The sequence below is a fragment of the Magnolia sinica genome, chromosome 2 (assembly GCF_029962835.1).
Source record: "Magnolia sinica isolate HGM2019 chromosome 2, MsV1, whole genome shotgun sequence".
Classification (NCBI taxonomy): domain Eukaryota; kingdom Viridiplantae; phylum Streptophyta; class Magnoliopsida; order Magnoliales; family Magnoliaceae; genus Magnolia; species Magnolia sinica.
This window is the reverse complement of record NC_080574.1, coordinates 93,054,951-93,068,276: the sequence shown is the minus strand read 5'-3', so window position 1 is coordinate 93,068,276 and position 13,326 is coordinate 93,054,951. Positions and strand designations below refer to the sequence as shown.

The window sequence follows — 13,326 nt, the reverse complement described above, 5'->3', positions numbered from 1 at the left end:
GATAACCAACAACTTTAAGATTTTTCTGGCTTAATCTCAAATAAAACTAAACAATGTACATTACACAAATTGTAAAATACCTGATTTTCTCCTTCGTTGTAGCAGCCCAGAAGAACCAAGTCGGGGAAGAGATTTAAATGTCAAAGTTCAATGTTCAATACTCACTTTATAATGGTTCTAAGTTCTAATAGATTTTAAATTAAAACAAAAGGGCTAGCGCTAATTGATTTTGATTTCAGAAAAAAGGAAAACAACAATTCCTCTTTTCAGATTAGATTGGAATGCAAGAAACAAAATCAATTAACAAAGTTAAAGAAAGAGAATATTAAATATGCACACTTAGCTTAAATGGAGCACCGACTTATCTCTTAGAAGACCGAATTAAATTAACTTGAATTACTTTAATTTCACTATATAATTCTGAGATTCGTAATCTATTTATAGGTGAGCAAATCACGTCTTCGACTGGTCTAAGGACCTCTACGATTGGTCGTAGAACCAACAGATATTTGAAAATTCGAGCGCGATAAGATTTGGCAGTTTCACGACTGGTCGTAGGTGGCCGAATTTCAACGCTGTTCTTTGAGTCGTAGGTCTACAACTGGTCGAAGATGCAGTCGACACTGTTCCTACGACTGGTCGAACAGTCCTCAGGACTAGTCGAAGCCTAACAGAAAATTTCTGAATTTTTGTAACAAACTTACGACTAATCCAGGAAATGTTTAGACAGGTCGAAGCAGTGCTAGGACTAGTCGAACAAAGTCCAGGACTAGTCTTAAAACAAACTAAACTCACTTATAGAAAACATATGAATTATGTATCCAAAATGGCCTACTCTAAAGGTCAACCTAAGGTCAGTCATACCTCAATAGTGAAGTAAGGACATTGAAACTTTAAAGACAAATGACCTTTGAAAGTAATGGAGCTTAAAGTCTTGATGTCGTTTAAACTTGAGAGCTTTTTGAGATCTTGATACTGGACTTGAAAGCTTCTTGAGATTCTTGAGTTTGAAGTTGAAAGCTTCTTGAATCTAGTCGAACAATCTCACTTTCTTGAGTCTTGACTTATGAACAGTGCTTGTCAAACTAAGTTGCTCTTGAGTAGAGCTTTGTTCTCCATATATGCAAGCTTCATAGTAGTGTCTTTGGCACCATTAATTTGACAACAAACAGGGCTTTAAACTATAGCACTTCTAAGTAGCTCGTACAGTATGTGGCCAGTGGTACTTATGCCCTACAATTTACCTCTTTGGTTGTGTATGACGGAGTTATTTTTCATGATGTCATTGCTTATTCCTAAACCCAGGTCACTTGGGAATGACATTGATGTGTATTTGCGACCGTTAGTAGATGAGTTAAACGAGTTGTGGAGTCAAGGTGTACAAACGTATGATACATTTACAGGACAGACATTTCGATTGCATGCAGCAGTCTTGTGGACAATAAATGACTTTCCCACGTATAGAAATTTATCTGGGTGGAACATAAAGGGCAAGTTGGCTTGTCCTACATGTGGTATCGAGACTTGTTCATTGTCATTGAAGCATGGTAGAAAAGCATGTTATATGGGCCATCGTCGCTTCCTTCCGAGCGATCATAGTTGGTGTAGGAAGACGATGATCTTTGATGGCAAACAAGATCATAAGCCACCTCTGAAAGAGTTATCTGGAGAAAACGTGATGCAGCAACTAAGTAACATTGGAGAAGTTAGATTTAGTAAGGCATCGCACTTAAAGAAGAGGAAACGTACAGTATTGGACTATAACTGGAGGAAGAAGAGCATCTTTTTTTACTTGCCCCATTGGAGTGATCTGAAATTGTGACACAATTTGAATGTCATGCATATTGAGAAAAATATATGTAACAATGTCTTTGAAACATTGATGAACATGGAGAAGAAAATAAAAGACAGTTTTAAGGCTCGATTGGATCTACAAGAAATGAGTTTAAGGAAAGAGTTGCACTTGCAACCATATGAAAATTTGTATACTATACCAGCAGCATGCTACACATTGACAAAACTAGAGAGAAAACATTTATGTGAATGGTTGAGATCGGTGAAGTTTTTCGATGGGTATGCGTCAAACATATCTCTACGCGTAAATGTTACGGACTGTAAGGTAACAGGAATGAAAAGTCATGATTGTCACGTCCTTCTACAACGCCTACTGTCAGTTGCGATTCATGGATTCTTGAGCAAGGATATCAGTGCGGCACTGATTGAGTTGGGGATATTCTTTAAGAATTTGTGTTCAAGATCATTAAATGTGGATGTTATTAAACGACTGGAGAGGGACATTGCCGTAATCCTTTGTAAACTTGAAAGAATATTTCTACCTGCATTTTTTGATGTCATGATACACCTAGCGATTCACTTACCGCAAAAGGCGAAGCTTGCAGGCCTAGCACAATATCGTTTGATGTATACGATCGAAAGGTGGTACCAATATGTTAAAATTTTTATTCATTCCATAAACTACATATATCCATGTTTTCATACGTATAACATAGTGGTTTTGTGTACAAATACCTTCACACATTGAAACGATTTGTGAGGAATAAGGCACGACCAGAGGGGTCGATAGCTGAAGCGTACATTGATAATGAGTGCCTTAGATTTTGCTTTATGTATCTTCGTGGCATAGAGACTAGATTCAATCGAGAAGATTGGAATGCCGATGAAGGACAGGAGCATGAACAAGGACTCATATCTGTATTTGCACATAACGTTCATCCTTTAGGATCCCCGACGTTTCAGGATATGGACCTTAGGGATCTAGTAAAGGCGCAGTGGTATGTGTTGCATAATTGTGAAGAAATAGAGTCGTACCTGGAGTAAGTCTTCCCTCGATTATTATTTTTTCTACATACGATGATCTTAATGTTTCTTGTTGATGACGTGTCATTTATGTGTAGGGAACACATAGATAAGATGAAGTCCAAATTCTTCACAAATTATGATCGAATGCATCAGGATCAGTTTCCAGAATGGTTCGCCAAACATGTAAGATTTCACATTGTATCTCACCACACTTAGCATTTTTGTTGTATTGCACATTATTTCAACTTATGAAAATTCTTAAACAATTATATTCCGTACATGATAATAGATGAAGACGTTACGCACGAGCAACTCTGCGGATGCATTTGATGCATTATACTCACTGACGTGTGGCCCTGATAGACGTGTATCTAGATATAGAGGTTGTATTGTAAACAAGATTCAGTTTCACAACAAAGAATGTGAGAAGTACAGGACCACACAAAATAGTGGGGTGGTTGTGAAGGGAACAAATGATGAGGATGAAATTGACTTTTATGGCATCTTGACAGATAGTATTGAGCTGAGTTATTATATGAGAAAGCGGGTGTACTTATTTAGATGTGATTGGTGGGACATTGGAAATAAGAAGTTGGGAATACAGACTGACAACTACTTTACGAGCGTAAATTTATCTCGGAAGTGGTTTAAGGACGACCCATTTGTCCTCGCCAGCCAAGCCGAACAAGTATTTTACCTCACTAACACCAAGTTAGGCAGCTCTTGGCATGTTGTGCAAAAAATAAAGCCCACGAACATATTTGATGTTCCTGTACCAGAAGTTGAAGATAGCGAGGACGGGAGAAATGACACGTTTAGGGTTGAAGAAGCATATCAAGAAGACATGTCATCTAGGGATACAGGGATTGATTCAAGTGTTGATATTGATGTGGTGCAATTAGACAGAGATGATGTGCTACCTGATCATGTTGATGCCTCAATAATACATGATATTGTTACAGATGATAACGGTTTCATTGATGACGATATTACGGACAATGAGGATGAAATACTGATTAGCGATAGTGATTGTGAAGAAATAGCCCTAAGTGATAGTGATACAGACGACTATTATTAAATGTACACATGATTTACATGTCATTTTTCAATTCGAATAATTTATGTATTTCATGTATACATGAAAATTACAAGTCATGATTAATTCTTTTTATTGACTTGTTTATAATCCACATTTGCAGTTGAGTCAATTTCTGATAATGTCCTTCTTAAACCGGAGCGTAGCAGAAGCACGCAACATACTTCATCAGTTGTTGCAGATGGATGTTTCGGTCCTATCTTCTTCTGGTAGGGCCATAGAGATACCCAATCTGGTTGATGAGTGTAGAGTGGAATATATCGACGATGACTCAGAGGAAAGATTATGTCATCTCAAAGAAATTTCGGGGCTGATGGAGGTATATAACCGTGGGAAACGAGATATGGAAGATGTGACTCTATCACTTACACATCTGAATGGAGTCCCGAGAGACCAGATTTCTCCTATTGTGACTGGCATGTTGGCTGTAAATATGTCGAGTGCTTCACATGAAATGACATATGCTTTTGAAGCATACGATAGCTTACGCAGGGAGTACTTTGGATAGTTTACCTCAAAGTTGTTTCATATTATAACGAAATATGTGTATTTAATATAGAATGACAATGTATAATGGAATTTTCAATGGATATAAATTAAAGTTTACAGTTTTATTATATTCTGCTTGCATTATAGTGTAATGGTCTAATCATATTTTAATCATCTCTCTAAGCATAAGCACAAATGCATTGTACCGTCAACACTATTTGTATAATATTTTAGTACATTCCACTTGTATTGACATTTTTTAAATTTATAAGTTCGTAGCTCGCACACATTCAGTGATGGCACCAGGTGGGAGAGTACGTCGTTCGCACACTGGATCTACCCCTTTCACTTGTGATGCGACGGAGCCAACATCACCGTCACATGTTACATCACAGGCGTCTGATCCCTCAGTCGCGCATACACCGGACACTGCATGTAAGTCTAGACGTATATTTCTTTTAATGATTTTTGTTTATGTTTAGAATTACATATTTCTTTTGCAACAGCGTCGTCGACCAGCCGACGAGGACGTGGACCCACGCGTGGGTTGCTTTTAGAGCGACTTACACGTGAGGGTAGGGTGACAATAAAGTTCCCACGGGACTGCATTAGACCTGTTGGGAACAATGTCATGTTGTTTACGTCAGATGTCAGTGTCTTATGTCGATCTCTGATCCCCCACCATCTCCTGTTGGGGAGACGTGACAGATGATGTGCGGCAGCTCATCCATCAGTGCCTTCAGGTAAATTTTAGTAAATTAAAATTTATTTTATAAAAGTTCATTTAGGGTTAAGTTATTTTCTTAATAAGTTTATTGTCTTAATTTATTATTCACGAAACTGCAGGATAAATTTGACTTGGATTTGAGTGTTCCACACATCTCTCATGCCGTCGACGACATAATAAAGGAGCAGTTTAAGGATTACTGCAGTAAGTTACACCAGCAGTACAAGCGGTGCATGAGCCACGAGGAGGCCGTACAGTCCGCACCGCTGCACGTGACCAATGAGGACTGGAGGATACTCCGCGATAGGTTTTTGTCTGATTCTTTTCAAGTAATATTTACGTATTTATGATATCTTAATGTAATAATTAAATTCACAATTAATAATAATGTATTATGAATAATGTGTTCAGAAGAGGAGCAAAATAAATTCTGACAACAGAGAAAAGTTAAAGTGAACCACGTAGCTGGTTCAAAGTCATTTGTACGACTTCGTCACGACATGGTAAGAAAGTACTGGTAATTATTACGTTTATATATTCTTTCCATGCATTTATATTAACTCTATTGTCTTTTTGATTGTGCAGCGAGATTCCGTTACTGGCCAAGAGCCCGGACCAGTAGACTTCTACAAAGGGACTCACTATCGGCAGGCGACGGGATCTTGGGTACATCCTAAAGCCAACGAGATTTGGGTAAAGATCCTTACATTGTAAAATTTATTTGCATTAAATTATAATAATGTCATTTATTATGAAAATTCATATGTTTTCATTACAGGAGGAGATGGACACCTTACGCAGTCAGCCTACTCCCGATGGTACTCAGCAGAGTGAGCCAGAGATCCTGAGTGAGGTGTTTGGCACCCGTTCTGGATATGTCCGTGGGTTTGGCCATGGTGCCAAGCTCATGGCACCCGCCAGAGCTGCCTCTAGCCGATCCATCGTCGTTGGCGACAGCGCCGTACGCCGAGCTGATACCGCAGAGAGGGAGCTTCAGCAGCTACGGGTCGTCGTCGATGACATCAAAGATCAGCTGGATAAGCAAAGGGAGGAACAGGAGAGGAAGATGATGGATCAACTAGCGAAGCAGAGGGAGGAGCAAGAGATGAGAATAAAGGAGGAGCTGGCGAGGCAAAGGGAGGAGCAGGAGAGGAGGATGGAGGAGGAGATGACGAGGCAAATGGAGGAGCAGGAGAGGAGGATGGACGATCAGCTGGCGAGGCAGAGGGAGGAGCAGGAGAGGAGGATGGAGGAGATGCGGGTGGAGCATGAACGACGGATGATGGAGATATTTCAGGTTTTACTGCACACTTACCCACCGATGCTCCACCACCTCCGCCTTCATCTTTGTGATTTTTTGTATATTTGTTTATAATGTTAAGTGTATATGTATTCATGCGTGAATGAATGTGATGCGGATAAGATTGTTTGTGTTTGGATGAATATAGTTTATGTTTGGGTTTGGGTTAATTTAGATGGATGTGAATGTGAATATGATGAAATATATTATATAACAGGTGTATATCAGGATGAATATGATGAAATATATTATTAACAGGTGTATATCAGGAATTTTGTGCGGAATTTTGAGCTGCACATTATAAAAAAAAAGCGAGACTTTTAGCGATGAAAATTTTCGTAGCTAAAAGTTTTGTAATTTATTTTTAGCAGCGAAAACGACGAAAATTTTCGTAACTAAAAGTTTTGTAATTAATTTTTAGCAGCGAAAATTCTCGCTGCTAATAGTTTTGTAAAGTTTTTTAGCAATGAAAAGTTTCGTGGATAAAAGTGGAACGAATTTTTTAGCAGCGAAAATTTTCGCTGCTAAAAGTCTTGTAAAGTTTTTTAGCGACGAAAATTTGCGTCGCTAAAAGTGTAACGAATTTTTTGGTAGCAAAATTTTCGCTGCTAAAAGGCATGTAAAGGTTTTTTAGCAACGAAAAGTTTCGTCGCTAAAAGCTTTTAAAAGTGGAACGGATTTTTTAACAACGAAAATTTTCGCTGCTAAAAGTCTTTTACAGTTTTTTAGCGGCGAAAATTTTCGTCGCTAAAAGTGGAATGATTTTTTAGCAGCGAAAATTTTCACTGCTAAAAGTTTTGTACAATTTTTTTAACGACGAAAATTTTCGTCGCTAAAAGTTGAACGAATTTTTTGGCAGCGAAAATTTTCGTTGCTAAAAGTCTTGGAAATTTTTTTTTGCGACGAAAATTTTTGTCGCTAAAAGTATAATGAATTTTTTTGATAGCGAAAATTTTCGCTGCTAAAAGTCTTGTACAGTTTTTTTCGCTAAAAGATTACTTTAGTGACGAAAATTTTCGTCGCTAAAAAGATTGCTTTAGTGACGATTTCAATTTTTCACCGATGAAACCATTGTACGTCGGTCTTTTAGCGATGAAAATTTTCATCGCTAAAGGTTTTTAGTTACGAAAATTTGACTTTTAGAGACGAAAATTTTGATCGCTAAAAGTGGTATTTCTTGTAGTGGTAGGTCCCATAAATTAAGTCAATATTATATTTTTATATTTTTCGACTGGTTTTTCGGGGTGAAATCGCTCATGGAAAATCAAACGGGCCTTAACAAACAACGAAAATCCGTTGATCGCCTGTAAAAATATCCCTTGATCTTTGCGAAAGACCCATCCCTCTCGATTCTCTTCCGGCTAGCTTTATCTCTCTCCTGTATACGTTGCACTGGACCAGAGAGGAAGAAAGAGATTGGGATTGCCTACATTCATTTAATAGAGGGTAGACGTGGGGACAGATACTTTCCAGCAAGTAGACGTAAAAATACTTCTCTCTCTCTCTCTCTCTTTCCCCTATAAATTCCCCGTTCGCAAACACTTCAAAAAAAATCCCATTGCTTTCTTTCTCAAAGCGAAAGGGATTAGATTAGAGCACCCAAGAAAAACCTAAATCTTCCTTCAAAATGCCAAGCGTATCCCTTTTCCTTCGCTTCCTCACCTTACCCTTCCTCTTCGTCTCAGGTATGTGTGTGTATTCAATCTCCACAGAACTGGTGAGAGCGTTACGGTTCACCGTCCATTAGAAGGGCCGCGTCTGAGGTAGGCCTGCCCGGAATCCGATTTTTGAACTAAGCAATCAAAATCATCCATCAACTGCGGGCCCCCGAACCCCCCCCCCCCCCCCCCCGTCATTTCCGTTAAAATTGTATCTACGGTGCTAATAATGGTACTGTTACTAAAACTCTTGGTACGCACCATCCAACCAATCTGGGTTTCGACTTTTGGCCAATCCAAGAGGGGGGCATTCTAATGAACGGTTCGGATCAGCGGGGATATTTACCATGGGAGTCCGTTTTCTTTCCCCTGTTTTCTCTCTAAATCCTTCCCCTTCTTTTTTCTGTCTGGTTGTTTCGCAGGCGTTTTATCGGCTTCATTCACATTTACCAACAACTGCCAATACACCGTATGGCCTGGTGTATTAGCGAGCGCAGGGACGTCGCCTCTATCAACAACAGGCTTCCTACTCCAGAAGGGCGAGTCGAAGACGCTCTCCGCGCCCTCCTCATGGTCCGGACGCTTTTGGGGTCGAACCCAATGCATGGAAGATACTTCTGGCAAGTTCTCGTGCGTGACCGGAGACTGCGGGTCAGGGAAGATAGATTGCGCCGGGGCTGGAGCTACTCCTCCAGCTACGCTTGCAGAATTCACTCTAAACGGTTCTGGGGGGCTTGATTTCTATGATGTGAGTTTGGTAGATGGGTACAACCTGCCCATGCTGGTTGTTCCACAGGGGGGCTCCGGCAACTGCAGCACTACCGGATGTTTGGCGGACCTTAATGGGGCGTGCCCTTTCGAACTTCGGGTGCTGGGTGTGGATGGGAGCGAGAACGTGGCATGCAAGAGCGCCTGCGAGGCTTTCGGTGACCCGCACTACTGCTGCAGCGGCGCGTACGCGACTCCGGACACCTGCAAGCCATCTCCTTACTCGCTATTATTCAAGCACGCGTGCCCGCGTGCCTACAGCTACGCCTACGACGACAGTACCAGCACGTTTACGTGCGCTTCTGCCGACTACGTCATCACCTTCTGCCCCACAATCACCAGGTAAAAACACTCCACCCCTTCAATTTTTATCAATTTCTCCATTTATTTTTTCTACTCCCAATACTTCTCCAGCCAACGTGCCGCCGCATGTGCGCGGCGCGTGGGATACGGCTTAGTCATGGGGTAGTCACGTGGTAAATGAATATTCACATGTGCGAAGAAATGAGCGGTTCGACTCGGCCTGCACTTGTTTCTCACTTTATGTATGCGTGTGCCGGCCGCTTGATTTTTCTGGAAAAATAAAAATCTTTTGAAGAGGGGCGTGAATGCCGACATGTGCTTCTAGCTGGCAGATGATGAGGACGTCGTGATGTACTTACTGCACCGGCCGTCCACGTAAAGAAGAGGGCACGTGTGCAAAAGAAGAGAGCAGTTCAAACAGGCAATTCCCAACTTAACCATGCAGATGAACATATCGTTTAAAGCAAGGCCTATTTGACCATCGATTGCATGGGTGGACCAAGCCTCGCCACAGAGAGTAAAACTGTTGAAAACGAATAACGAGTGGTACCTGGTGTTGAGGATCATATGACGGGTCCACACGAGTTATTCAACTGCAGTTAAGATTCGTAGGGGATGAAAAGTGCACTTGCAGCAGACAAAACAGATCTATCATTGAGAGTGGGGACCGCTTATGTGCCGTCATTAAGGCAGCTGTATAATCTGTGACCCGCATTCACTGGATTTTTCTGCTTCGGGTGTTATCGAGAGAGCCGAATTTGCACATGCTCTTCTACTCGTGATGGTTCACCACCGTTTTACGTTCACGACAAAGTGACTTAAATGCACGTAATTGTTAATAGAGCATTTCCAGATAATCGATTATGTGTGCCTGAACCGCGTATATGACGACGTTGGATTATGGCTCGTTAGACTTTTACAATCTAAGCCGGTATCAGGCATTCCTTGTTATAATGGAGAAGGCTGTTGAGGTTGGCTTGTCAGCAAGAAAACACGTTGTGTGTGTGTGTGTGTCTATATATATAGATATATATATATATATATATATATATATATATATATATATAGACATATATATAGATATATATAGATATATATATATATATAGTGTGCGCACTCACACACAACTACCTTTTATTTTATAACATAGAGGGAGTTTTATTTGGAGAGAGGGATCCCACACGCAACTAGTACGTCCAACTAAGTTGGTATGGGCACCCAATGGCAATGTTTGCATGACATTTCACCCCTTCACATCTCACTTGTTATCAAAGCTACCTAACAATGAAAATGTGAGTGGGAGGTTTTAGGTGAGTGTTCATTATTTTATTTTTTATGGTATAGCCCACCTAATGATTGAATTGACTTAGATTTTTGGGGCATCTCATATTCAAAATGAGTGTAGCTTGCAAAACAGGTTTGAAGTTATATAAATATCATGGTCAGCCTCGCACACTGTAAATGTGAGAAATGATCACACAAACTTTTGCATATCCAACTAGATGGCATTTGGGGCCTATTCATTTTGTTCATACGATCTCTGGCCTAACCAACAGGGTTGTCCCATCCACGGAAATGAGATGGTGCAAAAATTAAGCCTATTCTTTCATGGTCCAGCATATCATAGGAATTATAATCCACCGCTCTAAACACTCCACATTCACGTGAAGCATTTTTTTATCAACCTGATTTTGGAGCATCTCATTTTGACGGGTGAACAACCTCTGTGCTTGCGCAACATATTGTGCAAGCGTCTTAGTGGGTCCGAGACCGTATATTCAGACATACATCTAGTTTTGCCATATATATATATATAGACACACACACCAGTTGGCACTCAAGTCGTGCAAACTTTTTGGGAACTCATCACACGTGATGAGAGTTTAAAATTTGAACGGTCTTTGTGATACAACACCCCATGAAACCCCAGGGCCCTTATACTTTGATCCAAAACTTTGGTGGGCCATGAAAAGAGAAAACAATTTCTTCCATTGATTTGCATTTCTCTTTTCTATGGCCCATTAGAGTTTTAGATCAAGGTGAAAATTGGTCTTTAAGGGTTTCACGGGATTCTGCATTACAGGATCCGTTTAGATGCCTATGACACATGTGTAAAGGTGCGCACAAGCGCAATTCTGCAGGTGAGCATACTCCTCTCTCTCTCTCTCTCTCTCTCTCTCACCTGCCGAAGAAGCTAACCCATCGTAGGAATCGAGGGGCCGCAGGATATTCTAGCTCAACTTGAAGTTGGGGCCTACCAGGTCCACCTAGCTGGTGTTTTGACCCTACCAAGTTCTGCGGGTCCCATCACCAGGTACTGTTCATCCAAAGATAAAGTTGACCACGCTGCAAAAGGCAGTGGGGGATAGATCATCTACCATTGAAACTCCATTGGGATCACGTAAATTTTCGATTAATATGATTTTTTGATTTTCATCTTTTGTCCAGTTTGAATAACCTTATAAACATATTGGATGGAAAATAAACATTATGATGGGCCTTACGAATATTTTAATAGTATGAGTGGTGTGGTTTACTTGAGATTTTGATATGACTCAGTTTTCGGACAATTATTTAAAATGATCTCCCTAAATGGAAAAACAGTGTGGATATAATAAATACATCATTGTGTGGCCCATGTAACTTTTATCTTCTTTTAACTGTTGGTACAAATCGGACCTTGAGGAGTGTCAGCGCTCGTCTTCGCACGACACGTACCCACACCATCCAGGTTAGTGGTGCGTGGTACACCAGCCAATCCGCTTCCTGGAAAGCTCGTCCAGTTGTAAATGGGATGTGTCGGTGTAAAACAATTAAAAAAACGTTTCTTTGCCATTGACGTTTCACTTTTTATGATTTTGCAGCCAAAAATCGTCCGGTGGGCATCCGGAGGCTGCGGATCTGCCGCTCGTCAACAGCACAATGGTCTACGTAGGCGGCGATCAGGCAGGGAACGCGGTACCACGCCATGCCACGGCATCAATCTCTCTTCTGGCCGTTGGCATCGCTGTTGGGCTATTGCGGCTACACTAATCTCTTTCTGATTTTAGCGAATGGGCCCCACAACTTTTAGGTAGGTTGGCAAGTTCAAGTGCTGTATGGGCCCCACATGTGTGGAAGATGGACGCCATTGCATACTCGTCACTGAACAGTACCATGTGGACCTCACCCTGATATATCTGTTTTATCCACGCGGTGCATCCATTTGTCAGATCATCCTGGGACATGAATCTAAAAATGAAGCAGATCCAAGTAGTATATGGACCAAACCACACTAAACTGTGGTAATTTAACGCCCAAACTTCCTTGGGGCCACAAAAGTTTTTGATAAGCTGATATTGTGTTATCCCTGTCATCCAGGTCGCTATGACCTAATCATCAGGTTGGATGGCAAATAAAGGCCCTAGAAAGTTTTAATGGTTGGCGTTCGATCACTACTGTTGTCTTGTGGTGTGGTCCATCTGAGATTTCGATCTGCATCAAATTTTGGCTCATGTTCTTAAAAGAATGATCCAAAATGTATGGTCAGTGTGGATAAAACACATACATCATTGTGGGGCCCACAGCACCGTCCAGTAGCCACGCTGCTACCGACACTGTCAATATGCGATCCACGTCCGTGGAAGATAAGGAGCAGGATTCATTGATGAATGGCCCGGAGGGTCGGTGAGGATGACGAGGAGCTGACGAGGAAGAAGACACGATCCTTTTGGGTTTTTCTATCCATTTTTTAGCCTATTTATTATTATTAGTTATTTTTATGAAGAAGAAGAAAAATAATAATAATAATAATATATATATATATATATATATACATGCCCGCCTGATCCATGCACGAACTCCAGCTGTGTGGATGACATTTTAAATGGAAACGTTCGTTATGCAGTCTTGTCGCGATATGTAAGCATCAAGCCTACTTGTTTTCGTGCCAAAGACCAAGTTGAGGTACCTTTGTTGCCATTTGCGTGTGATTGTGCTTGCATTTTTATTTTATTTTTGCTTTCCGTTGGGGTTGTGATGTCCAAACATGATATGTCATGATTAAGAATATACGATCCAGAAACGATCAGATACAGCAGCAGTATGATTAGTTATGAACCAGGCATATCTATTGATGGGGTGGGCCAACCGAGTTTCGATATTGAATATTGACGTCGTTTCCCGC

General features: G+C 40.8%; 2 protein-coding genes across 2 annotated transcripts; both read left to right on the top strand.

The window, feature by feature from the left end:
* Positions 1–5,365: 5,365 nt before the first annotated feature.
* LOC131226321 (uncharacterized) lies at positions 5,366–6,875 on the top strand. Its single transcript, XM_058222141.1, has 5 exons — positions 5,366–5,461; positions 5,573–5,635; positions 5,718–5,825; positions 5,911–6,308; positions 6,854–6,875. Exons 1-5 carry the CDS (start codon positions 5,366–5,368, stop codon positions 6,873–6,875), a joined length of 687 nt encoding a protein of 228 aa, XP_058078124.1.
* A 1,083-nt stretch (positions 6,876–7,958) lies between these two features.
* On the top strand, positions 7,959–13,121 carry LOC131237270 (thaumatin-like protein 1b). The gene is made up of 3 exons (XM_058234962.1): positions 7,959–8,117; positions 8,513–9,200; positions 12,026–13,121. Exons 1-3 carry the CDS (start codon positions 8,060–8,062, stop codon positions 12,192–12,194), a joined length of 915 nt encoding a protein of 304 aa, XP_058090945.1. The 5' UTR covers positions 7,959–8,059; the 3' UTR covers positions 12,195–13,121.
* Positions 13,122–13,326: the final 205 nt, after the last annotated feature.